Source organism: Nelumbo nucifera, chromosome 3 (assembly GCF_055504915.1).
Source record: "Nelumbo nucifera cultivar China Antique chromosome 3, China Antique-T2T, whole genome shotgun sequence".
Classification (NCBI taxonomy): Eukaryota; Viridiplantae; Streptophyta; class Magnoliopsida; order Proteales; family Nelumbonaceae; genus Nelumbo; species Nelumbo nucifera.
Window position 1 is genome coordinate 12,422,683 of NC_142651.1, and position 26,877 is coordinate 12,449,559.

General features: G+C 39.0%; 2 protein-coding genes across 2 annotated transcripts; both read right to left on the reverse strand.

Annotated features, from left to right (window-relative positions):
• Positions 1-110: 110 nt before the first annotated feature.
• Positions 111-26,660, reverse strand: LOC104596414 (DDT domain-containing protein DDR4-like). The gene is made up of 12 exons (XM_010257568.3): positions 25,830-26,660; positions 25,623-25,733; positions 21,225-21,311; positions 21,068-21,105; positions 20,899-20,980; positions 20,581-20,687; positions 20,287-20,443; positions 2,333-2,425; positions 2,100-2,223; positions 1,802-1,844; positions 1,497-1,685; positions 111-1,410 (listed from the first exon to the last, which is right to left on the reverse strand). Exons 1-12 carry the CDS (start codon positions 26,211-26,213, stop codon positions 678-680), a joined length of 2,148 nt encoding a protein of 715 aa, XP_010255870.1. The 5' UTR covers positions 26,214-26,660; the 3' UTR covers positions 111-677.
• LOC148800959 (uncharacterized) lies at positions 9,878-13,015 on the reverse strand. Its single transcript, XM_088902054.1, has 5 exons — positions 12,930-13,015; positions 12,505-12,567; positions 12,308-12,419; positions 10,334-10,996; positions 9,878-10,043 (listed from the first exon to the last, which is right to left on the reverse strand). Exons 1-5 carry the CDS (start codon positions 13,013-13,015, stop codon positions 10,026-10,028), a joined length of 942 nt encoding a protein of 313 aa, XP_088758180.1. The 3' UTR covers positions 9,878-10,025.
• Positions 26,661-26,877: the final 217 nt, after the last annotated feature.

A 26,877-nucleotide genomic window follows, 5' to 3' on the forward strand; every position in this document is an offset into this window, starting at 1 on the left:
AAGTGAATTAAAAAAAATGGATCACCAAGACATACCAGGTAGACATTCTGCCAGGTAGACGCTGTTTTAAGTTTTAAGACTCCAACCAAGACATCATCAATCTTAAAATCTGGGAAGGAATGAAAGAAACATTTGTTACCTCGTGAAGAAAAGTTCCATTACAACAAGAGTCAGTTATCTAATACATCATTCTGCCAACAGACCAACCAGCCCCAGTGCTTTGAGGCACAACGTTGTTTTGATCCTGCAGAATGCAACCACGTGGCTTGAACATCTCAGCCAGTAAATTTCCGTTGGGTGGGGTTATAGTACATTGATTGGATAACAACACACCAATCAAGGACATCCTACAAATCCCATCATCCAGTGGCAGTACATTGCTTTTGATGCAAAATTTAAATTTCGCTGCCCTATCTACACAATACTCTCTCAACATCATATTGTCTGTGCTCCCCTGGATAAATTACATTGGAGTGGAGTGGCTGCTCGCATTATTCCATGGAAGGAGAGAACGCGATGGCCATAAACCCCTTCAAGGGGCTTTTAGCAAAATTTAGAAATATCTATTGTACACCCACCCTTCTTGATAAAGAGGACTCCTAACCCAGCTTTTCTTTCCAGCAACAGATAGTCCACATTCCACAAGCCTAGAAGAAGGCAAATCTTCAGAGAATACTTCAGAAGTTATCAGTATCATCATCCTTCATTAGCATACTAGGACTATCATCAAAACCAGTACCCGGAGCAACCTCATTTAAGTCCAGAAATCGCCTTTTCTTTACACCCTCGACTTCTTGGCCCGGGCTGCTGCTTGGTTTCTCAGGTGGCACAGCTTGCTCCTCTACTGTCTCATTGTAGTCTGGAATCGGCTCTTCAACTTTCATCTCCTCCTCATCTTCATTGACCTGGGAATCATCACTTTCCGTCGAGTATTCCATGTTATTGCTTGCATCTGAGTTGCCTTCTGATGCATCTGACTTCTCAGGTTTCGACTCAGCTTCAGAATCTGACAGCTCATATTGTCGATAGTTTATTCGGTTTCGGGTGGCCCTCTTGCTTCGTCTCAGACCTGACTCCAGCTCATCAACAGACTTTAATTTAGTTCCCCTCCTACTACTACGACTAGGAAAACTCTTAGATCTGCGTGGCTCATCAGTATCCTCACTGCTAAAAGAATCATCTTCCTCCTCATCGTCATCTTCAGCATTTTCTTCATCCCAACGGTATTCCTCATCTCCCTCAGAGCTGCTAGAGACCTTCTTCCGCTGTTTCCGGCTCCTCAGATACTCCTCATCATATACTGCTTCTCCAACTATATCATCATCACTGTCAAAGTCTGCCTCGTTATCTGAAACAGCTTCAACAAATTCTTTCTCTGAATACCTTTGTGGCCTCTGCCTTCTCCGGTTGCTACATGTCAAAAACACTTCTGTAATCAGATATATAATCACCAAGCCAAGACATTTCAAAGATCAAAAACAGAAGTCTTAACACACCTGCGGTCCAAATGTCCAAACTTGTGTTCCCCATCAGCCCCTTCATTATCATTTGATTTAGGAGATGCTGCATCGTAGGACATGTGATGAGGTGCTTGTGCGGGACCATTCCATCTACCATTTGTTGAGGCCTCGTGTTTCATAACAGCTTCTCTTCTAGAAACATGTTCTGGGGAGGGCTGTTTTCGCCTAAAATATAGCAATTGGGCAATAAAATAGATATACGTCATGGCAATATCAGAGTAGCAAAACTAAAATGTCTTTTCATCAGAAACAAAACATGAAGCACAAGGAAGGAACCATACTTGGTTATTTTAATAGCCTCATTGATTGACCGATCAAAATCATCTGCAAATTTGTTCAGATGCCAATCATTTATCTAAATAGATAACCTCATATAATAGACTATATAACACAGTAAACTAAGGCGTACTATGTTGAGGTCAATAAGTACTAAGAATATTAAATGTATCACGCCAATATGTCTGTCAAAAGGTGTACAGAATGATTGATGCCGACTTCTGTGTTTCTCCTCTTTAAGTAGGATACTGGAAAGGTGAAGCCCAATAATGTTTCCCTCTTTACTTATATAGTTCCTCTTACCAAAAGTATAGGTGACTGGTTTTCTGTCACGAAGGGAGCGTCCTGCAGCAAGCCCATCTGCATTCAAATAGCTATCAAGAAGTAGGGCCTGTCGATGCTGCTTTTTCAGAAGTCTCTCTTTCCTCTGTATAAACAGCAATTACAGAATGTAATTAGTTGTTATTGGTATGTGCTTCACAAATAGACAACTTCTGTTTCTGAATCCTTAAAACCCAGTTAAACTACGTGAGTACCTTGTGAACCTTCTCAATCTCCGGAAGCATATCGATCTTTAGCTTCTTCCCAACTGCAACTTCTGTTCTATTTTTACTTGAAAAAAGTTTCTCCTGAGAAGAAATGCACAATGTCAAATAAAGGAGGTAAAGATCATTAAAAAAAGAAAAAAGAGGTATAATTGCAGCAGAGAGAGAGAGAGAGAGCCTGCCTTCGTATGTTTGGCAGAAAAATTTAGGAGAATATGACAAAAATGACAAGCATGATAAGGTTGCCATAGAATCAGAAATAAAATAAAATAATATATAACAAGAAACAACATTCAGACAAAATTGCAAGTAAAAAATGAAATTGACAATTATGAACCAATAGGTTACCAAAAAGTGTTTTTTTGTCCACTAAATGGCAGATAAAATGATTGGTTACTAAAAGGCAATCATAACCATGGGATTTTTGACGTCTAATAAGAGAATCAATTTCTTCAGCTCTCAGAATTAACTACTCGTTCAGATGGATTAGAATATCAGTAAATCAACTAGTGGATTATATTGCAAGAAATTCCAAGGTAGTACAGCTAGCTGTGCTATGTGCCTCATGGTCATCAAAAATCAAATTCTAAGTAACCAATGGAACTGACAGTGATTAGACATCTCACAGTATCAATAAGCATCACTTCTGCTTAAAGGAATAGTTTGTTATATAGCTCAGACCTTTCAAAGGAATGCAAATGTGCAAACATGGTGAAATGCTACAACGTTCCACTAAAAATGATGGTTTAAACACAAATTGGTACATTATCTAGGAGGATCATTAGTTATCTGGCACCGAAGTCTGTCATCTAAGTCCTACCGCAAGTGCGACCGGGCATGTTGCCGAGGGCACCCAACACAACACACATCACTTGCGATCAAGGGGCACTCAACAGACGTTGCGCTGCAACGCGTGCATCGTCACACTCCCAGATCTCTTCTAGTGCACGTCATTGTGCAGCAGCATGCACTATCAAGTAAAACCTTGCACATTGTGATGCACGTCATTGCGCAACCTTCCTAATCAGATCAGATACAATGCAGGAGGTGTTATCAGGAAACCTCAAAGAGTCTAGTTGTGCAGGCAGGTGCTTGGACATCATGACATTCGCACAACGCACAATACTTGTAGCTTTTTGCTGATGCTCCAAGACAAAGAAAGAAAAATGCATTGAGAACCAAATATCAGATGAAAGGTACATTCAGTAAGGAGTTAAAGTTAAACACCAAACTTTTTATTTTATTTTATTAGGGTAACTGTAATATCTAGTTTCAAATTTAAAAGTACACAGCTGTAACAGAATGGTTAGCCTCAACCAACTATCCATGTGGGGTTGATTACATTTTCCCAGACCTCTACATTATTACAACAGATTACCTCAAAACATTTGTGCCCAGATTATCCCTTGCCTATCAATAGCATCAGCTGGCAACTTGTCGATTTGTATGTCCAGAGGAATCTTGCATTTACTTCAGCCACTAGCTTTCTAATCTCCTTCAACTGGTACCAATATTTCCAAGGGCCCTGCTTATTTTGGTTCAGCCAATGTGCAAGTAGGCCCAGTACAGTTGGATCCCCCCCACCACTGTGATATTTCTTAGATTTAGGGTCCTTGCCTACTTCAGATCATGCAATACTGCTAGCAGTTCTGCCCTTATTTTCCCAACCAGATAGGCCCTGAGAAGATTGCCATGATGCTCCCATTAGGATCTCTGATACCCCCTTTCCCTTTCCAGAATTCCCTGAATTGCCCAGGCTGCAACCATCAAAATTTAACTTAATTTGCCTACAGTAATGGGGACCACCCAAAAGAAAAATCACAACTCTTTGGATGGGTGTAGCAGCTAATATACCTCAGTTGTCAGTTCCTTAACAGATCATCACAAAAGAGAGGATAGCTATCTCTTTGGTCGGTTCCAGTTCCTTTTTTGGTCCCAACTATTATTGGGTTGGGACCGGTTCTCCCCTGTCCCGAACCGATGTATATATATTCAATGAATTTACATATAATATTTATAATTTCTAAATGTCCAAAAGGATCATTTCACCAAGGTTTTGAAGAAATGAAACCCTAAGACAAAACAAGCAAAACGCCAAAACTTTTCATTTCCCTTACCCCTCTCTTTCTCAGTTCTCTTGTATCGACCGACGACTCCAACCTCCAAGTCTTCAAGTGTCATGCTTCAGGTATGCTCTCTCCTCCTCTCTTTCCCCCTTTTCCTCCATTATTCCTTTAATCTCTTCACTTTTTCACTCAATCACTCTCACTCTCCCTTTCACAATTTCACTCAATCTCAATACTCGCTCGACCTCAAATCTATTGAACTCCAAGAAACCAAACTCTAATTTGTACCAGACTATTGAGTGTACCTAAGAACGTGAGGCCACAAGTAGCAGTAACATCTGCTGGTGGAGGCAGCAGCAACAATGATGACTGGTGGAGTCCGATCAGTGGAATCTTAGGCAAAATAACGATGACAAAGCATTGCAACAGTGAGTCTGTGTGGCAATCGACAGGTATGTCTCATGCCTGAAATTAGTGTCTTTTTTTGTCTTGTTCAACATTACAACAGAAAAATCTATAGTTTGGTTGTGATTCATCTCCATTACTTGATAGAGATTGGAAGTTTGCCAGCCCTAGTTTTTTTTAGTTCTTCTCGCAGGGAACCATCAGGTCAGACCCGATTAATGTTTTAAAACGCGGAGGCGTGACGCAAAGCATTCCACTACCTAGAGGCGTGAGGTGTAATTCAGAATGCAAGAGGCATAAGCCTCCCGAACACAAGGAGGCGTAAGCCTTCTTAAGAGGAGGGGGGTTAGGAGGATGAAGAGGAAGGGGGGATCTCATTTTTTTCTTTATTTTTAATTAAAATCTTTTATATTAAGAAGAATAAAGATGCATAACAGTAGTTCAAAGGGGGGGTCTTGTCGAAGCGAAGGGGCAGGGGGCAAACCATTTTCTTTCCCCTTATCTTTTCTTCCCTTCCCTTTCCTTTTCTTTTCTTTCCTTTTCTCTTTTTTTCTTCTCTTTCCTTTCCTCTTCTTTCCCTTTCTTTTCCTTTCCTTTACTTTTTTTCTTTTTTCTTTTTTTTTCCTATATTTTCATATCAAGTGTGCATGAGGCGCAAGAGGCGTACGCCTCTAGCACGCCTCATGAAAGCACCTGAGGCGTACGCCTCAGAGGTATCAGCGTCTCTGGCATATGCCTCAGAGCGTTTTGGGAGCGCCTCTGGCGTACGCCTCAGGGCGTTTTGGGAGCGCCTCTAGGCATACGCCTCAAGGCGTTAAAGACCCTAAGGGTCTGGTTCAGTTCTGGGACCTTGATATTTCTTATCGGTTCAGGACCGGTTCTACCCTATCCCAGCCCAGACCCAACCCATTGACAACCCTACAAGAAGATGATGGTTCTTTTGATGAAGTTGAGAGTTTAAGTGAGGCATCTGAATAAGTTCTTATTGATGAAACACACTATATCGTCAAGGCATTTGACTTGAACAAAGTGGTTGATGCGGCAGCTGAGGTAAGTAAAATGCTGGGTCTAATTGTGTTGGGAGGTGAACCCTTACGAGAAAAATGTTTCAAGAACTAGAGGATCGCTACAAGATGCCCAAGGAAGAATGGTGGAGATTTTCAGGTGGAAAGGATTAATGAGAACCCTAAAAGTTCATTGGAATCCAGGAAGTTTGGTGTAGCAAATAGAAGACTTAATCAAAGAAAACATAGGGATGTCTTGGTTTCAAAGGCTTTAGACTAAAAGGGAGTCGCTTTGGAATTGGACCAAACAGGAAGGTGTCAAAGTTCAAGAAAGCTTCAAGAAGATTTTAGTGGTTTAGTGGATCAAAGGTCGTAGTTTCTGTGGATTTTTTTGGCTTTGGTCTTGTCGAGTAAGGATGTTTGCTAGTGGGGTTTGTTGTGGTTTTGTACTTCGTCTTTGATGGCTTTATTTATTGAGTTTTGTTTGTTTGAGCTGTCTTTTGGGGTTTTGTTGCCAAGGGGCTTGTGTTGTGGTGTTTTGTAGTTTCTGGTTTTATTGGTTTCATTGAGGCTAGATCGGCTTAGAGTGTTTGTGTGGGTTTTGAAGTTTTGTTTTTTTATTACCCCCAAAAAATCGTTTTGATCCAATGCACTGCCTTGCTCTGTACATTTTCCTTCACCATAGTAGAAATCACTGATTGTAGATTTAGTCCAGTTTCTTGTGAAAGGAAAGAGGGGGAAGATGAAGATTTCAGAAGTAGAGAAGAAAGGAGAAGAAGAAAAGAGTAGGAAGTCAACCAGGATTATAAAATTAACCCTAGCCGCCTACCTCTCATTATATTTATACTTAACTTAAAGGATGAGATATTACAAGGATGCCCTTAGTAGGGCGACTACTAATATAGCTGAACAGTCACAACTTAAAAAAAAAAAAAACATAAATTAATGGGCCTAAAGCCCAACAACTTCCTAACTAAATAAAAAACAAACCGGACCAACTCAACACTCCCCCTCATGTTGGGAGTAAATGTTACACATTCCCAAATTGCGTAGATCATGCTCCAGCTTGTTCTTTGCAACACCTTTTGTGAGACCATCAGCGAGCTGCAGATCAGAAGCAATGTATGGAAAACAAACTTCTCCAGATGTTACCCTTTCTCTGATAAAATGTCTATCCACTTCAATGTGCTTAGTTCAGTCATGTTGGACTAGGTTATGGGCAATGTTAATTGCTGCCTGGTTATCACAGTATAGCATCATAGGTTCTTCTGCCTGTACACCAATTTCTTCTAACAGGGAACGGATCCAGAGAAGTTCTGAAACTCCATGTGCCATCGCCCTGTATTCGGCTTCAACAATTGATCTTGCCACCACTGTTAGTTTCTTACTCTTCCATGAGACAAGGTTACCCCCAACAAGGGTGCACACTCCTGCAGTTGATCTCCTGTCATCAAGGCATCCTACCCAATCCGCATTTGTATAAGCCTCTAGTTTCAACTATCCATGATCAGTAAACAATATGCCTCTGCCCGGGTGTCCCTTCAAATAAGCAAGAATCCTGCCAACTACCTCCCAATGCTGGACTCGTGGAGCATGCATGTATTGACTTATTACACTTACTGCATAGGAAATGTCTAGTCTTGTCATACACAAGTATAGCAGCCGACCCACAAGTCTTTGACATCTCCCAATGTCCTTTACTGGTTCACCTTCTAATGCATTGATTTTATGGTTTTGATCAATAGGGGTGTTGATTGCCTTTGTTACAAGCTTCCTTGTCTCTTGAAGAAGATCGAAGACATACTTCCTTTGAGAGATAAAAATTCCATGTTTTGATCTTGCAACTTCAATGCCTAAGAAGTATCTCAGTTCTCCAAGATCCTTAATTTCAAATTTATGTAGGTTCCTTTTCAGACCATCAATCTCACTCAGATCATTCCCGATGACAACAATATCATCCACATAAACAATTAGGACCGACACCAAAGATCCCCTTCGCTTCACAAACAAGGTGTGATCGGATTGAGTCTGAGTGTAGCCAAAAGCAATTAAGGCCTTTCTGAATCTGTCAAACCATGCTCTAGGAGATTGTTTCAAGTGACTTCTCGAGCCTGCATACCTTTCCCTTTTCAGTATCATTGTAAAAGCCAGCAGGAAGATCCACATACACTTCTTGCAGATCCCCATTTAGGAAAACATTCTCCACATCAAGTTGAAACAAGGACCAAGAGTATGAGGCAGCAAGAGAAAGAAGTATCCGAATAGAGGTCATCTTTGCAAATGGTGCAAAGGTCTCTAAGTAATCAATGCCATAGGTCTGTGTGTACCCTTTTGCAACAAGCCTTGTCTTGTACCTTTCTATACTTCCATCTGCCTTATATTTTACTGTGTAAACCCACCTACATCCAAATGTCTCCTTGCCTTCTAGTAGATCCACAATGTCCCATGTCTGATTCTTAATCAAAGCTGCCATCTCTTCCTGCATAGTTGTCTTCCACTCAGGTTTGGAGAGATCCTCACTAACACCCTTAGGTATAGGCACTGAATCAAGAGAGGAAAGAAAAGCACGATACGAAGAAGAAAGTCCACTGTAGGATAAGTACTGTGAAATACAATGAGCAGTACACTTTCTCTTCCCTTTTCTGAGAGCAATAGGGAGATCAAGGTTATCTGTAACAGTGTTTGTAGGATCAATGGGAACTGAAACAGTAGCGGGACCAAGAGGAATACCCGAATCCATGTCAGCCGAATCTGGAGTCTCCAAGGAATCGATAAGAAGTGATGTGAGTTCTTCTGTAGTGAATCAACCTCCTTGTGAAGTTTCTATCGTAAGTAATGCTGAGAAGCAGAACGCAAAGGAGGTGGCAAGGTAGGTGACACAGGGTGGTGGTCAAGCACAGGAGTAGACACAGGGACTGGAACTGGGAGAGGAATAGACTGCTGACTCACTTCCCCAAAACACTCCCCCTTAGAAAGATTCTTTAAGAAGTACGTGGATTCAAAAAAGGTGACATCCATGATAACATACCGGCTCCCAGAGACTGGATCATAGCAGCAATACCCTTTCTGATTCTCTGCATATCCAAGGAAGACACACTTCTTTGCCTTGGAATCAAGCTTCGAGCAAAGAGGACCAAGGATATATGCAAAGCAGACACACCCAAACACCCTGAGAGGAATATGAAACATCTCCCCCTGAGGAAAAATGAGACTGAATGGGGTGCTGAATCCAAGTATACGAGAGGGCACCTTGTTAATCAGATATACTGCTGTGAGAATTGCATCACCCCAAAACCGAACTGGGACTGTAGATGTGATCATCATGCTTCTTGCAATCTCAACAATGTGTCTTCTTCCTTTCTGCAACACCATTCTGCTATGGACTGTAGGGACAACTGCTCTGATGGACAACACCATATTCTAACAGATATGAGGCAAGGTGTCTTTCAAAATATTCCCTGGCATTGCCGGATCTGAACACCTTTATTCTTGGTCCGAACTGTGTTAGTACCATCTGATGAAATTACCTCGCCAAGGATGGTACTTCATCGCGGGATCTCATCAGGCAAATCCAAGAGTATTGTGAGAAATCATCCACAAATAAGAGAAAATAGCGATAGCCTCCCATAGAAGGAACATGGTAAGGGCCCCACACATCCGAATGAATAACATCAAAAGAAGAACATCTTTTATTACTAGGTTTAAATGAATGTCTACAATGCTTTCCAAATTGAAAACCTTCACACTCCAGACTTGACAAACTAACAGACTCAAAAAGTTTTAAAAACAAAAAAACTCAAAGAAGAAAAAGGTAAATGGCCCAAACGATTATGCCAAAGCATAATTTGACCCACAGACCCCAACTCACTATCCCTGCTGACATGATGACTCTGATGGTAAGGGCCCCACATATCCGAATGAATAACATCAAAAGAAGAAAGATCTTTTATTATTAGGTTTAAATGAATGTCTACAATGCTTTCCAAGTTGACAACCTTCACACTCTAGACTTGACAAACTAACAGACTCAAAAAGTTTTGGAAACAAAAAACTCAAAGAAGAAAAAGGTAAATGGCCAAAACGATTATGCCAAAGCATAATTTGACCCACAAACCCCAACTCACTATCCCTGCTGACATGATGACTCTGATGAGGAGGAAGTACATCCAGGACGTAGACTCCATTCACTTCACGACCACTCCCAATCATTCACTTTGAATCCAGATCCTGCAAAATACAATGACCAGGAGAAAAAATTACTGAGTAGTTCAGGTTCTTAGTCAATCTACTAACATATAACAAATTATTGCTCAATCTGGGAACATGAAGGATAGAGGGAAGAGAAATAGAATCACTAATCTTGACAGATCCCTTCCCAGCAATAAGAACATGGGATCCATCAGCTGTGGAGACCCTATCTCTGCCAGAACAGAGCTGGTAAGTTGAAAAAATAGTAGAGCTCTAGGTCATGTGCTATGAGGCTCCAAAATCTATAATCCAAGGAGGTCCCTCCTTACCTGAAGTAGAAACATAATTTGCAGTGACGTGTGAACTACTTGTGTGAGCAAAGTAGAGTAGACTCCACTAGTGCCACCTGTACCTTGCTGTTCGCTTGCGGCTGAACTGGAACTGGTTGTATCCCGCTGGTTCAGAAGTAACCCATACCTCTCAAGTTCGGCCCTTACTGCAGCAGTTGCAATAGACTCCAGAGCAGCTGTAGTAGGAGGGACTGGAATGTCACCAGTAACTGCCATGTGTGCATTTCCCTTCTTATTTTTCAATCTAGTCGGCACAAGATGTGGGTGAAGCTTCCAGCAAGTATCTCTTGTGTGTTTAGGCTTCTTACAGTAGTTACAGATCAAATCTCTTTTATCTTCCTTCTTGATTTCACTGCCACCCCGATCTCCACTTTGTTTAGGTTTCATAGCACTTACCATGGCAGACTGATCAGGAATAAGGTTTTTCATCATCACATCTCTCCTGCACTCCTCCCCTGACATAAAGGCATATGCTTGAGAGAAAGTAACATTGTCCCTGGAAAGAAGGTGTTGTCGTGCAATATCATACTCAGGATTAAGGCTAGCAAGAAATTCAAACACCCTATACTTCTCTAGATGTTTCTGATAGGTAGCTGCATCCTTAGTGGTTTCCCAAGCAAATGTCTCTAAATGGTCAATCTCCTGCCACAGGGTTTTAAGGGCTGAAAAATAGGCTACAACAGATCTATCTCCCTACCTTGTAGAAATAATCTGATTTCTCAACTGATAAGCCCTAGCAACATTCTCCCTCTGTGAATAGGTTTCTGCAACCCCAGCCCATACTTCCTTAGTTGTATTTGCCCATAAAAAATTTTTACTTGTATGGGGCAACATGAAATTACACAACCAAGTCATCACCATATAATTCTCCTGTACCCACCGGGAGTTGCTAGTTCCGGGTTTCACCTCTTCACCAGTGATATACCCTAATTTCCCACGAGCACCAATGGCCATCTTTGCAGATTGTGACCATTCTAAGTAATTTGCACCATCCAACCTAACTGTAGTAATGGTCCCAGCCCCGAAAGGGTCTCCAGCACCTCCTCCCACTGGTCTCATTTCACTCCCAGGCTTATTTTCAACTCTGTGTCCCTCCATGCTTCTCAAAAAAAGTAAAGAAAATAACTGAAATTTGCAACAAGATCAAAACAAAACACTTTTTGGAACCAACAACACCTTTCTGGTGTCCTAGACTTTCTTCCCACAAAAGATTCATTTTCTGTAGGACGGGAGAAGAGAGAGAAGAGGTAGTCGCTCTCTCTAGAAGCCTCCAAATCAGGCAGGACTTGAATCGCCCCTTACAAAAAACTCCAAGGAACCCTAAAAAATTAGGGTGCCACTTCCTAGGTCAAAATTGAAGAGTCCAACAGAAACATGACAAGCCATTTCTCCAGTTTTTCCTAATTTTGATGAGAGACCCTAGACCAGCTATAGGGCACACAGATCCACCAAAAAAATCCGAAAACTGGGCTTACCTGAGAACTTCGATCAGCCTCTTAAATCACCATGCAGTCGACCGATCTAGGGCTACATGAGAGAACAACTTCAAGGAACCTTCTACCCACTCTGATACCAAGTAGAAATCACTAATTGCAGATTTAGTCGAGTTTCTTGTGAAAGGAAAGAGGGGGAAGATGAAGATTTCAGTAGTAGAGAAGAAAGGAGAAGAAGAAAAGAGTAGGAAGTCAACCAGGATTATAAAATTAACCCTAGCCGCCTACCTCTCATTATATTTATACTTAACTTAAAGGATGAGATATTACAAGGATGCCCTTAGTAGGGCGGCTACTAATATAGCTGAACAGTCACAACTTTAAAAAAACATAAACTAATGGGCCTAAAGCCCAACAACTTCCTAACTAAATAAAAAACAAACCGGACCAACTCAACAACAATATTGAAAGAACTTTTCTTTTCCTACAATAATCCGTTGTCCCTCTCTCCCCAAATTACCCACAAAGCTGCCTTCTGCAAGCATCTGCACATCACCTTAGTCCTCTTGGTTCTCTCACCAAGGAAAAAAGATCTTCTAAAAAGGGGTTCAACATCAATTGGCTTTGTCCATCTACATGTAAAAAGGTAGAAAATCTAGTCCCAAATACCGGTCAGAAACTGATAGGAGATTAATAGATGGTGTATGGATTTCCCACTTGCATAACACAAAAGACAGGCATGAGGAGATAAACACCAGTTCTTTTGTAGCATTTTCATACCTGAAAGGCATGAAAACTATATAACCAATCATTGGTAACATAAAAGGTAATTCATTAGTTGGTGTTAATCAAAATTCAAGGGGGAGGGGGGAAGTTGATTGGTCAAAGATCTTCTAGTATCATAACTTTCTGGCATCATAGATTTGCCCATTTTTAGACTATTTACTTTTATATTATTTTTAAAGTATTTAATAATTAAATATCTGTGTGCACCCATGTCACATGCCAACAGTAGCATCAAAATGCTACAAGGCCCAATGGGACCTGATTCTTCAATAGGCACTATTTGCATGTAGGTTTGCAAATGAACAAATCTACTATTGGCTTGTTTTCTAGGTAAGCTTGTATGAGCCAAGCCAAACCAAGCATGAGCAACCACCTTATGGCAGGCAATTCTCCCCATGAATATAGCATTCAAGTGTGCACCATGAGCAACCACCTCAGCCATGGTTACCCAATTTTTGCTTTCAGGAGATCCAGGCCCATCAATAAAAGAAGCAAATCCATCATTATATCATACAATTTTATGTAGTTAATCATTTACTTGGACTCTGACTGAACAGATAACTAGAAAGCTCACGGGATCACCATTTCGAACCACGGAAACCGTCATTTAACTAGGATCTAAAAAAGGTAAATGGGTCACCTGTTCAACCATCTGGTCCAGCCTGAGTCTGACAACACGAGTTGATATATCAGATATAATACATATGTATATTACAACTTACTGCTGGCCTATTTCTTTCATTTTAATAAATTGCCTCCTACCCATAAAATATGTTAGTTGTGTGACTCTTATTGCAGGCGCGATAAAAAAAATATGGGCTTGAATGGGCCAAAAATCAGTTTGTGAATTAACTGAGCCAAATCTAGCACAAGCCCAAGTTTTAGAAACATTGAGCAAGCAAAGCATAAGCTCACTACTTAAGTGAAAATCCCTTGTCAAAACTCCTAAAGCATACACATCTTAAGTGAACAGATAACAATTGAGATACTCCAGGAAAAGGATGTTCCCAATTTCCTACAATACTTTCCTGAACAGCCAGAACAATATATAATTGAGATAATCCAGCAAATGGCTTGGCGGATGCCTTAGTAAGACAAGGTGTTAGTAGGGAGAAGCAGCTATTCTGGGGCACTAAACAGTCTAGAAAAATAAGAAAATCAAAATGAGCAAAATCTTTTCAGTACATGGAGCAGATTCTTCAAATTGTAACTTAATGTCAAATAGTTTATCGACTCACAGAAACCTGACATGATAAAACTCATGCATCAATAGAAATTTAGTTCTAGATTCCCCAGATAGCTTAACAGAAGAGCAACTTGATATATATTATCTCACAAACTGAAGACACTAAACCCCTTTGTTCATTATTGACACTAATAATAACAGTATTAACCTTCACATGAAACAAAGGAAACCCCATTTTTAACAAGTATATCTTTCCCCATTCTGCTGGACTTGTGTTCTTAAAGTTTCCCACTTTGTCTGCCCAAATATCAAGGTCATTGACCATCATACTAGAACAAAGTGCCTTACACCTTCACCAAACAAGAATATCAATCCATTATTAAGTATTGTTAAGAACAAGTTAGAAAAGCAGTTTTGTTGGTAAAATACAAGCATGCCTATCAAGAAGAAAACAAGCTGTTGACTATCTAGCAAAGGCAAGGGACATACAGGACAGCACCAATGCAAATCTGGATTAGCTGCATTTGATGAGTGTATTAGGGGCTGTTTAATCTTAATGCTCCATGTCAGCCATGCACTCGGGAGTTAGAGATTGGAGTGGTTGTGGGGCATCTACACTTGATCACTGATGACTGATGTGGGGCATTATTATTGGTTAAACATCCCCTAAAACAGCCATCAAGTGCATGAAAATTGGGACTCTACCAACACTGGTATAGAATTTGGGTTTAATTACATTTGTATGGATATCTTGAGGTGGACTACCCGCTACCCCCCAGTTTATGGTCCAATTCTGGCTTGGAATAGTGCCAAAAAAATTGTCATTTCAGAAGAAAGGATATTTTACCAATTTAGCATCAATAGGATTAATAATTTTATCTCCAATGCAGTTCTTTCAGCCTATATTATCTTTCTCCCATGCATAAGACAAACAGGGTTCAGAAGGTGCCTAAATGACCTTCTGAACAGAAAGTAGCTTGCATTCTATGCTATACATAGCTCCTAGCATCTTCATCAAAGTGCCACTCCCCCAGATAAATAAAATAAATAAATCCAATGTGAAGAAATGGTTAGGGAAAGCTGGTAACCCAACTAAAAAAAAAAAGAAGAAGAAATTAGTAGTTAGGCCCAGTTTTTTTCAACCAATAACCTACTCATTTTTTATCAACAATAGTAAAGAGAATTCCATTAACTTGGAAAGAAATATCCCTGAAATCCAAACAAATAAAGTGCAAGGTACAAAGATCCATTAGCCATTCGACCACACTTAACAACATAAGATTGTACAACTCTTCTCCCAGCCCCCGTGTACCCAATACAAAGTTATCTTTTGTAACCCCAGATCTAGCTAATGAATCTTGGAGCCCTTTTGAACAGGCAGTTCAGATGTGTAGCCAAGGCCTCTGCTTCTCTAACAAGAAACCTTAGAACCCACGGTGTTTCTGCCCTAGACCAGATATCATCCAGTTAACCACCACTTGACAGTCCCCTTCTTTTAACCTTGAACTTTGCTAATAAATTTATGACACTTGAACCTATGATTCTTTAGAAAACATACAAATTGACAGTCCTCCTAAACTTGTAGATTTAGCTAGCTTCACCTGCAGCTAACTTTTAGCCTTCATAGTAAAGCTAGAAGTTTTTTATCAAAGAGTTTCCTTTACCAACAGCCCTGAGAAGCTATGCAAAAAGTTTCCTATGTCATCCCTCTCTAACCATGTCTCCAACTCCATATGGCCCTGAGTTGCCTAAGCTGCATCCATCAATAACCTACCCACTTCTCTGTTCTCAACTATCTAAATCATCAAACCCTTTGATGATTTTCCTTTAAAAGGAATAGCTTCAAAAGGGAAGGAGGACAGTAAATAAATAGACTGCATCATATCAGAAGCAACTAAATCTTGGAAACCAGGATCACCCTAAGATCCATTTAAGTTCATTGATATAGTTGCCTAGTAAGACTGCAATCGGTCTTAGTTTAGATCTGAGTTAAACAAGAAATAATGCGGAGAATAAAAGAAGAAGAGGAGAAGAGGAGAAGAAGAAGAGAGAGCACGAAGAGGAGAAAAGATTCAGAGAAGAGTGTGGGTCATAACTGAGATTGTCGCCCCACTCAACTATTTATATTAATGATTTAAAACAGCGTAAAAAACCAGTATTACCCCTACTGCTTACATAAGCTAAAATTAACAGAAAATAACTACCACCTAATCCAACTAACATACTAACAGCAATATAAATAGACATGCAGCAGTGGAGATCACATTATTGTTCTACATCTCTACACTCCCCCTCAAATTAGGAGTAGATATTAGTCATTTCCAACTTGCATTATAAATAGACATGCAACAGTGGAGATCACATTATTGTTCTACATCTCTACACTCCCCCTCAAATTGGGAGTAGATATTAGTCATTTCCAACTTGCATAAGTCGGTCTCCAATTTGGTCTTTGTAACTGCATTAGTGAAGAGATCTGCAAGCTGCATATTGGAAGCGATGTATGGATTATGGGCAATGTTAATAGCTGCCTGATTATCACAATACAGCACCAAGGGCTTCTCATAAGCAATACCCAACTCATCAAATAGGAATCTCAACCATAATACTTCAGCCACACCATTTGCCATAGATCTATTTTCAGCTTCAACACTTGAGTGAGCAACAACATTTTGTTTCTTACTTCTCCAAGATACAAAATTTCCTCCTACAAAAGCAGAATACCCATAGGTAGATCTCCTATCATCAACATACCCAGCCCAATCAACATCTGTGTAAACTTCTATTTTCATGTAACCATTATCCTTGAAGAGTATACCTCTGCCTGGACACCCCTTCAAATAAGCTTATTTCCTCTCAACTGCAAATAGGTGAGTAGTTCTGGGGGAATCCATATTCTGGCTAACAACACTGATTGCATAAGAAATGTCCGGTCGTGTGAGGCAAAGATAGAGTAGTTGCCCAACCAACTGTTGAAACATAACTTGATCTAGCAAAGGCAAGGGATATATAGGACAGCACCAATGCAACTTTGGATTAGCTACATTTTGATGAGTGTGTTAGGGGTTGTTTAATCTTAATGCTCCATGTCAGCCGTGCACTCAGAGTTAGAGATTGGAGTGATTGTGGGGCATCTACACTTGATGGCTGATGACTGATGTGGGGCATTATTATTGGTTAAACATCCCCCCAGATAAAGATAGAGTAGTAAACAATGAGGACAGGCCAATCATGTGGTCAAATGCACCTGAATCTATAACACAACAAGGTTCTTTGTTACTTGGGGTTGTGGCATGATATGCTGAAGCCCTTGTACCTGAATGAGCAGATGCTGAAGTGGGAGTAACAAATGTTGTAACTAGTGGTTGAGATGAGAATGCTTAAGTGCCAACTTCACTTTCCAACTGAGTCAGAGCAACTCGGACAACAGCCAAAGTGTTTAGGGATGTGGCTCTTGTGCTGGATGAGGGTGCACCATCAATAGTGATAGCCACATTGGCATTCCCCTTTTTGTTTATGAGCTTTGCTAGAATTAGATGTGGATATAACTTCCAACAGGTGCCTTTGGTATACTTCGATTTCTTGCAATGTTCGCATATTAACTCCCTCTTATCCTCCATATCCCTCTCCTTGTCACCCCCAAACTTTGGTTTCACTGCTGCTAAGGCTGATTCCATAGGATATTGCAACATAACTTTTCTCCTACTTTGCTCACTATGCACTAAGAATAGGCTTGATTGCAACACTTTCCCCTTGATTTTTAAACTCCATTCCTGCCATCTCTTTCAAGAAATTTATCAAAAGGAAACCCCTTTAATGCTGAAACATATGTAATTACACCCAGAAATTGCTAACAGCCGACCTAGAAGGTTGAAATAGGTCTAGCAATCACCCAGAAATATTGGAACAAGCCTAATAAACTTCTAGATACTAATATCACTCAATCTGAAGTACTGAGACAGGTCTAACTGTTACCCAGAAACTAACAACAGTCATAAATTTAGGGTTTAAATCTGAGAACCAGTCGTAGGTCAAGAAAAAACCGTAAAAAATTCAGAGAAAATAGAAAACTTCACCACTCATTCCAGATTACTCAAATCAAATTCTGATTGAAGTCTATCTCAAAAACAAATTGAAATTTACCCAGAAAAGTCTAGCTGCCACCTCCAATCCACAGTCTGAACCCTAATCTTGAATTTTCTTTCTTTCCTCTAAATCTTCCTGATCACTGGACACCTTCCAAGGCTCTACAATCCCTTGGGCATCTGCTGCACTCCACCAGCAATCTCCAAGAACCAGCCAATTGACTTATTTTTGCTAAAACTTCCCAACCTAGGAAGTTCTCACGCAATTGGCCTGATTAGACTCACATGAGAAACCCTAGGTTGGCTCTGATACCAAGTTGTCTAGTAAGACTACAATCAGTCTTAGTTTAGATCTGAATTAAACAAGAAATAATGCAGAGAATAAAAGAAAAAGAAGAGAAGAAGAGGAGAAGAAGAAGAGAGAACACGAAGAGGAGAAAAGATTCAGAGAAGAGTGTGGGTCATAACTAAGATTGCTGCCCACTCAACTATTTATATTAATGATTTAAAACAAGGTAAAAAACTAGTATTAACCCTACTGCTTACATAAGCTAAAAATAATAGAAAATAACTACCAACTAATCCAGCTAACATACTAACAGCAATATAAATAGGCATGCAACAATTCTAAATCTCTACAGACATGATTAGGTGGCTCAACTCGATTTGAGTAGTAAAGCAAAATATAGCCATCAATAACCGATAGCAGTGAAGGAAAACACACATATTTAGAATAAATTTTTTTTTTCAAAACTTGCTCTCACTTGCATCATTTCTGGGAAACTGAGGAAGGTTCAAAATGTTCCCATATTTTTTTTATAATTTTTATTAATTTAATTAACAGATTACAAGTACTTTCCAGAGTATAACAATATTGAAAGGTCCCAGAATACAAGGATAATCAACCCTCTTTTTTAACAGAGCCAGCTACAGTTTTGCCCAAAATAGAGAAGGCCTATCAACTACTTTTTTGGCTAGAGCGTCTGCCAATCCATTTGCTGTCCTTTTAGTCCACCCAAATGTAGAGTTAAAGCTCTTAGCCAGTAAGTCAATCTCCCTGAATGCGAATCTATACTTTCATGGTGCTGAGTTTACTTGCTTAGCCCAAGAGATGACCAATAATGAGTCCCCTTCCACTTCCTACATCTCAATGTTTATTGGAATCATCAAACATTCATCTAGAAAAAATGCATAAAATAGATATCCTGAACAACCTTTTGATTATTTGTTTTTATCATGAAATCAAGCCTCAAAGATCCTACGTTTACCAGTAAGTCTGACAAATGCACAATAAAACCTAAGCTTCCTTGTAGAAGTAGTGATGCCCTTCCCATTGAGAGTAATACCATACCTAGCAACTTGTCCTTATTCTGCACAGACTAATGTTTTAATGGATAAAAATTCATTCTGAGACCTGAGCAATACAGGTCACCAAATGTTATACAAGAAATATCATGTGTGGAAAAATATAAAAACAGCAATTGAGATTTCAAAGAACTTGAGTTGGCAACAGGTCTGGAAGTTCTTAATAGAAATTCAACAAGTACCATATTCTCAGCCAAAGGAATGAAGTGGATGTTCCACAAACCACAGTAATTATGGAGACATATGGCTTCCCTTAGGAAATCTGTGATGACTTTTATGAGTTTAGATACTTAATTTAAAGTCAACTACTATGGATTTTGCCAGCTCATTCTTTATGAATTTTTTGAGAAATAGATTTATTTATTTATTTATGAAATAATTGGTCCTTTGGTCAAGAGGGGAAATGTGTGGTTCTTCTGTTACTGTTACTCAATGGAGTTGTGCAACTATTGTAATTTATTTATGAATTTAAAACCTTGTTGTCAAGGTAGATAGAAGAAAAAGTGATCTTTTCTCCAAAAAGGAACAACAGATCAAGTTATATAATCAGTCAAGTTCTTTAATCAATGAAGTCAAATCATAGGAACCAAGAAATTCTGCCTGGTTTGTTGCACTACAACATTTCTCCTCTCATTTTTGATTAAAAAGTAGTCTTAAATAACTAGTTGCAATTCCATTGGCCACAACCATTTTTGTCTCTACAATTACCATTATCTCTGTTCTCTACAACCAAACCATTTTCCACCATGATCCATATTGCCATTATTGAAGGTACAAGTTGAAATTAACTCCATACATAAGAAAAGCTCATCTTAACTCTATAGACAGGGAACTTTGGTCATTGGAAAAAAGAGATGGTTGTTCTTGCATTGGGGTTAAAAAGAGGCATTCTCAGGTCTTTCAAGCTTGCATCAAGCAGGCTGTCCACAATTTATAAACAAGTTAATTGTGGGTAATTTTCTCTATATGAAACTATACTCAAAACTCAACAGTTCTCATGAGATAGAATGTCCAGCAGTAGCATCAAATTGTCAACAAAAATAAACAATAAGAAGAAAAATCAAAACTAGAACTTACTGAAACTTCTTGGAATTCATCTAAGTTGGTTGCAACTGTTTCCCACTGGCAAGATATGATCGGAGAGGATGGCATCCCCCTTCCCTTTGGCTTTTTTACCTCAATTTTTCTAATCTCCCGATAGAGCCGATGACCAACAATAGGATCATCTTCATACCTACGCAAATGAGAAATGCACATCATATAAACATCACAATCCATCAAACAAAATATGAAATCTTTGCACCAAATTTTGTTTATTATGCTTGATATCAGAATGTTAAAAAGGTTAAATTTCACATTTATTTAATTTACCAATATGAAACCCCATGTGAATCACCACCAATTCGTTCTTTACGAAATCCTGAAAGCTGAACACCATGCTTTATAGAGTTATCAATATAATTCCGGATATCTTCTTGCTGCAAAATGAGGAGCAAGGGTCAACCATTTCAATCTTTACATGCCCGCATACACATATGCACACAATGATAAATATAACTAGAAGAACCGACTAAGGGTTTGAGAAGAAATTGTAATATCAGTCAATAATTTTCAGACAAAAAGCGGGGCCAAAAGTAGACATTTGGGAAGAGGATAAACCATAAGGATTAATTCCGGATGTAATAATACCTCTACACGGATGTCACAAAGTGCTTTCAAAATCACTACACGAGTCCCAGGATCTAATGTCTTGTATACTTCAACCTCCATCCTTAACAAAATTAACATTATATGCATGTTAATGTGGAGGTAAAAGTATTAGCATATTTGTATACTTTGTGTATAATATATTACTCACCCATGCGATGCTACAATTGGTAGCTCACCCTCAGCAACCTGTGATAAAGTACAAGGCAATGTAAGCTCAAACATTCAAAGAAAATTGCATCCTGCATGTTGCAGCATGGCCAAATGACAGGAGAGTGGGAAAAAAGAAGAGTACTAGAATTGCATACCCAATGCCACCAGTCCCTCAATTTTCTGCATAACACTGTAACCCAAGTAGCACGCCCTAGTGCCATGCGTGTAACAGGAGGAATAGCCTACAAGTGCATCAAAACATGATAGATGTGTAAAACAAGTACTAGTACTGCTTCTTCCACACTATAAAGCATACAAAAGTTTCCTCAAATTATACTTATACATGCCAAGTAGCTTCATTACAACAAGGTCATATTGCAATAGAGAATCATAAGGTGGATAGAGAGAGAGAAAGAGACCACTGATTAGAAGTAAACATTTTATGTATTAAAATGAACTACAACCATATGCAGGAACAGAAATGCAAGCATAGTAAAGCACATATAAGTGAACTCTTGTGTCAACAAACGAACCACAATAGACTAATAAACAAAACAAAACATTCAAAGATAAGTTAAATATTTGAAAGTGCATGCAACACAGCAATGCAGTATTAAGGTTTAACAGATGTATTTCCTTTCTGATTGATTATTGACTACTTATCCTTTGGATTGGTTCTTTCCATGCAAACCCAGCAAAAAAAAGGTAATTTGCACACAGGAGCAATGTCTTAAAACATGGAGGTATGATTTGAGCCATTCCATTACCTGGAGGCATGAGGCATAGTTCAGAATGCATGAGTTATCAACCTGAATGCAAAAAGGTCTAAGCCTCCTCAAGAGTAGTAAGCTGCGAAAGGAAGTCTAAGCTTCTTTTTCTTAGCATGAACCACAAGGCATTTTGAATGTATCTCACCTCGAGGCACCTTATACAAATTCTAAAACAAGCACAGAAGTAAAATACTAAAGATAGACACCTGCCAACTGGCCAATAGAAGCATGTCCAAAAACTGCAAAGACACAACTACTAAACCTCTACAATAATACAAATTACAACTTCCTGTTGAATATCAAAAATGCACATATGAGCATCCTGGCAACAAAGAGATAAGCACTACCAGAAAGTGCAGCAGTGCAATATTGAATCTGAGAAAGTCTCCTTAAAGGATAAAGGTGATGCCTGCCTTGTCCAAAACCACTTGACAAAGAAAGAATGACATCCTGATGGGAATGATGAAACAAATATTGATCATGTGGGAATGCAAAAATATCCAGGGCCTCTCAGCATCATGAAGCTAAATTATCTTTTCAGGTTTGCCCAACACCATTAGAGATCCATCATCTTATATTTAACCTAAATGACTCATTCCAATTTGTGAATGGAAAAAGCTATAAGAAGGAGAACAGCCTACCTAGTTAAAAATGAACATGTGTGTGGTGATGTCTATTACTTTTTAATTATTAAAAGGATTTTCACATGCTCTCCAACTACTAGGGTCTTTGATGCTTCCTTTCTTTAATAAAGCCCCATCCTTAGCTATACAACCAAATTGGTCCTAATAACTGCCTCACAATGTTTTAAAACATGGAGGCGTGACACAAGGCATTCCACTAGGACCACTACCTAGAGGTACGAGGAGTAGTTCAGAACATAAGAGGCATAAGCCTCCCGATCACAAGGAGGTCTAAGCCTCCTTAAGAGGAGAATGAGAAGGAATAAGGAGGGGGAGGAAGAACAAAGAAGCAACCTCCTTCCCTTCACTTTTTTTTTATATATACCTTCCCTTCCCTTTTTTTTTATATATACCTTCCCTTCCCTTTTCTTTTCTTTCTTTTTCTCTTTTTTTCTTATCTTTCTTTCTTTCTTTCCCTTCCCTTTCTTTTCCTTTCCTTTGTTTTCTTTTCTTTTTTTTCTTTATTTATTATTTCTTTTGTCTTTTTGTACAAGTTTTGCATGAGGCATAACGCATAGGCATAGCTTTCCAATTTCTTCTCTACTTTTTATCTTTATAATTGTTTTTTATCCAAACCTTATATACATGACTACATGTATGTACTACAAACACATATGGGGAAAGAGAAGAAAAAGGGTCCCTTAATCAGGTCAAGTATGGAGTTTCTCCCACATGACCCAACTTATTTATACCATATGGACAAAATCAGGTGGGTAACCCGGACCATCTATCATATAGGAGATATGCTCAATCAGATGCATCCAATCCCACGGTCCACATCAGTCAAGTACCCAACCTCGTATTTGAGTTCTGCCTAGTCAATAATAGCCATCCAAAGTTTTAACTCGTTAATATAAAAGTTGTTCAATAAAGAGGTTTTATTTGAGCACTTAATCAAATGATTGGCTAAAATTTTATCCATTGATAAAGAGTAAGGAGAAGTTCACTAAGTTTCCATATGGAAGATTCCAGTGTCATTTAGGGAAGCCACTTAACATAAAATCATTATAGCACTGACATTGTAACTTATAACTTGGTGCCAGATGATTATTGTTACAGTCTGGCTTCAACCATCAAACTGCGAAATTATTAATCCTATAACCCATTTTTCTTTCTAAAGCCAAAAACTCCAGAAATTTCATCAAATTCAGATTATGTGTCCATTTCTATCGATGTCTCCAAACAAGCATTTAGAAGTCAGTAATTTCATAAAAGAGCCAGAAAATTTATATAGCATTGCAACAACCCATCAAGCGCTTACCAAGGATCTAGGCAAAAGTACACTAGCAAATTTTTCAGATGATCATCATGCAAAAGCATCAAACATGGGAGTATTTTCCCATAATGTCATGTTTCGTATTCCTAAAGTCAATGACCAGAGGCAGGAGATGGACTCAACTTGATAAGTTAATACACCCTAGTTAAAAAGAAAAACATATAATAACATAAAAGCTCCCATTAAAAGCCTCTTTGAATGTCATTCAAATCCAAAAACAAGACATCACCAGAATTCCCAAATATTTAAATGAATCACATTGCAAATGTAACCTGATGCATATGTTGACTTGTCAAAACATGTTGGATGACAAGTAAAAGAGAAAATGCATATTGAGAAATATGCACATCCATTACCAAATACACAAATACAATTATCGCCTGAAGGGCAATTACCACGTATAATTTTACTGACAAATATGAACCATGCAGCCTATACCTAACCCCATTAGTGGCCACATGCTTATAGTAGCCAACAAGTTTAGTAAAGGTGGCCTTCTCACTGAACAAGTTGGAAGCAGCTATTAGGATGACATTTTTGCTTCTACCAACAAATTTGGGCATCCAAACTTTTCAGTCTAAAGGAGTGATGTTTGTTTGCAGGTGGAAGGTTTCAAAGATATTCAGTGTTAATTTTTAGTAGTTTCATAGGTATTCAGTATGCAATTACACATTACAGCTTGTATGTAAACTTTTGCATCTTCCACTTTTTTGGGATTAGTAACTAAATAATTATTAATATGAGGAAAATGTACATTCATGTAAGAGGAAACAATACATGCAAGTCAAGAACCCTGTTCCCTTGAGAGCTCAACATCATATAATGCTTTCATTAACTTATAGGTGCTTTGCTTCTCCAATCATGTATCTCAACTCCCATGGACCAGCCATTTTCCCTTGTGAAGCTTCCACATCTATTGCAACTAAATGTATTTATTTAGACAGCTCTTGTTTCACATCAAAAGTTGGAACAGAATAAGGTGTGAATATAGTACACTATGAATTGTGATATAATGATCATTTAGTGATGTTCAAAGTTCCAAGTTATCATGTAAGAAAGAATATATTTATCCATATGACTTTGTGTTTCAGGTAACTGCCTTCTAAACAGATGATATTATTATGATTTGTGAAGAAATGACTTACATAAATTTTGGTTTATTTAATTATTTCTTTATTTTCTTATCAGAAGGTTTATTTAACATTGCCGCATAAACCCTATCATGAAAAGCTCATGGATTGTGGGGTTCTTTTTAAAATTGACATAAATGTGGTATTTGCACATTACTGTTAGGTTCTAATCTTTTAACTGATGTGTGCATTCTTATTGAGCCAGTGACTCATGAACATTTTCAATCTTCTTACATTCAAAATTAAGCATCCTGGTAACACATCAAGAAACAATAGATAGTAAAGTTACAGTTTGAACTGATGATAGATAGACACAATTGTGGATACATGAGAGAAAAAAATCAAAACTTTAAGGAAGTCAACTGTTAGAATTTTCATAAATGTCTTCCTGACACCCTAGATGGATGGAAAAGTTGTGATGACAATAATAGTGTTAAATTCAAGAACTAGCACTGGAAAGGACATTGAACTAAGAACGCTTGAGAACCTGTATCAACAAGAGCTAGATAAAGACCAAATGAATAATCACAACATACGAAAAAGAAGTAAAAAATAACCCTATGACACGTGAACTTAACTCTCATAACATAACGCATGGACTATTTCTCTAAGAGAGAGTTCAGGCGTAAGAAGATAATCATTCTTCTTATACCAAAAACAAAAACTTTGCATTTTTTACTACCGAAGTACCAACCTTTAACAAAGGTATGTGTATATCATCCAAAGTACTATTCGGGGTGATTAAAGCAGTTTCAAGCTCCTCCGCCGAGAACTCTACCGAAATATTCAAAAGCGGCCTAAAAACCTACGAGGAGAAAAAGTAACAACCTTGAGCCCTAGAACGGCAAAACTAGAATAAAAAAAAATAAAAACAAAGAAGATAGAAACTTTCACCACTCACATGTAAGAAGTTAAGAAGGGAGGCTAACTCCCACATGGACCGGAGATTCCAGCGCGGCAATTGCGAAGGCGGAGGCTCGTTAAGGAGCGGTGTAATGATCTTGCTGCATTGCTGTTGCTGCTGAAGTTGCTCTTCTTTCTCTTTCTTGGACGGACCAGGCTTGCGCTCGACCGCGGGGGCAGAGGAGTAAAGCCTAGCAGAGGAACGAGCGGTACATGCGCGTGGCGGACGCTCTTTCCGGCCTGTGTGGTTGTTGTTGTTGTTGGTAGTGGTGGTGGTGGTTATGGTGCCGTTATTGTTGTTTTTGCTGTTATTGTTCCGCGGCTGCTCTTCGGGCGAAGATCCCTCATTGGGGATCGCCGCCGAGGCGTCTTCGGACGTCATCGAGGGAGATCGAATGACGGAGGGGCTTGGAATTACTTACGAAGGAATTAACTGAAAGATCGAGGGTTTGCATTCGAGACCAAAACAGAGGGAAGAAATCGAGTTAAGGAAGAAGAAGAAAAGAGAGTCGTTAGGGTGAAGACAGATGCGGAGACCCAAAAAGGCTGGATTTTGAGGCGAGATGGACATGGCGAACCAGTGCCCCAGCCCATCATCATACATGTATGAATAAAAATAAAAGGAAAACAGATTTTAAATAAATTTTCAGTTTATTTTTTCAGAGAAAAAGAGGAGGAAAAGAAATACAGAAAGAGGGAGATAGAAGTGGGGTGGGGTTGGGGCTGGGAGAGGGAAAGGAAAGAGATGGAGAAAAGAAAGGGGGAAGAACTATGAGGAGAAGGGACAATGCCCGGAATTTGGTCAGGGGTCCGGTTATTTATTCAACTTGGGTTAGTGTTTGTGGTTAATTCTATTTTGCTTTTTCCCTTTTCCTTCAATTTTATTATATTATGACTTCCATGGTTTAAACATGCGTCTACAGTCTATGAAGAATCAGGTGCATTGATTTAGTGGGTCCGTGGTAGAAGAATTTCCGAGGTCACGAGAGACATTGGATTCTGTGGATAGATAGAAATAGGTTCCAGGTATAGATTTTGCAGATGCA

Bases quoted from the DNA above. Each gene is read 5' to 3' on its own strand.
- LOC104596414 (XM_010257568.3), bottom strand. From the start codon at position 26,213: ATGACGTCCGAAGACGCCTCGGCGGCGATCCCCAATGAGGGATCTTCG. The intron at 20,688-20,898 runs GTATTATTACAT...CTCATTTTGCAG, and splicing joins TTTGTGACATCCGTGTAGAG to CAAGAAGATATCCGGAATTA. The intron at 2,224-2,332 runs GTACTCACGTAG...CTGTTTATACAG, and splicing joins AGATTGAGAAGGTTCACAAG to AGGAAAGAGAGACTTCTGAA.
- LOC148800959 (XM_088902054.1), bottom strand. From the start codon at position 13,015: ATGGCTGAGGTGGTTGCTCATGGTGCACACTTGAATGCTATATTCATG. The intron at 12,568-12,929 runs GTTTGGCTTGGC...CATGCCTTTCAG, and splicing joins AAGGTGGTTGCTCATGCTTG to GTATGAAAATGCTACAAAAG. The intron at 12,420-12,504 runs GTGGGAAATCCA...TTTTACATGTAG, and splicing joins CTGTCTTTTGTGTTATGCAA to ATGGACAAAGCCAATTGATG.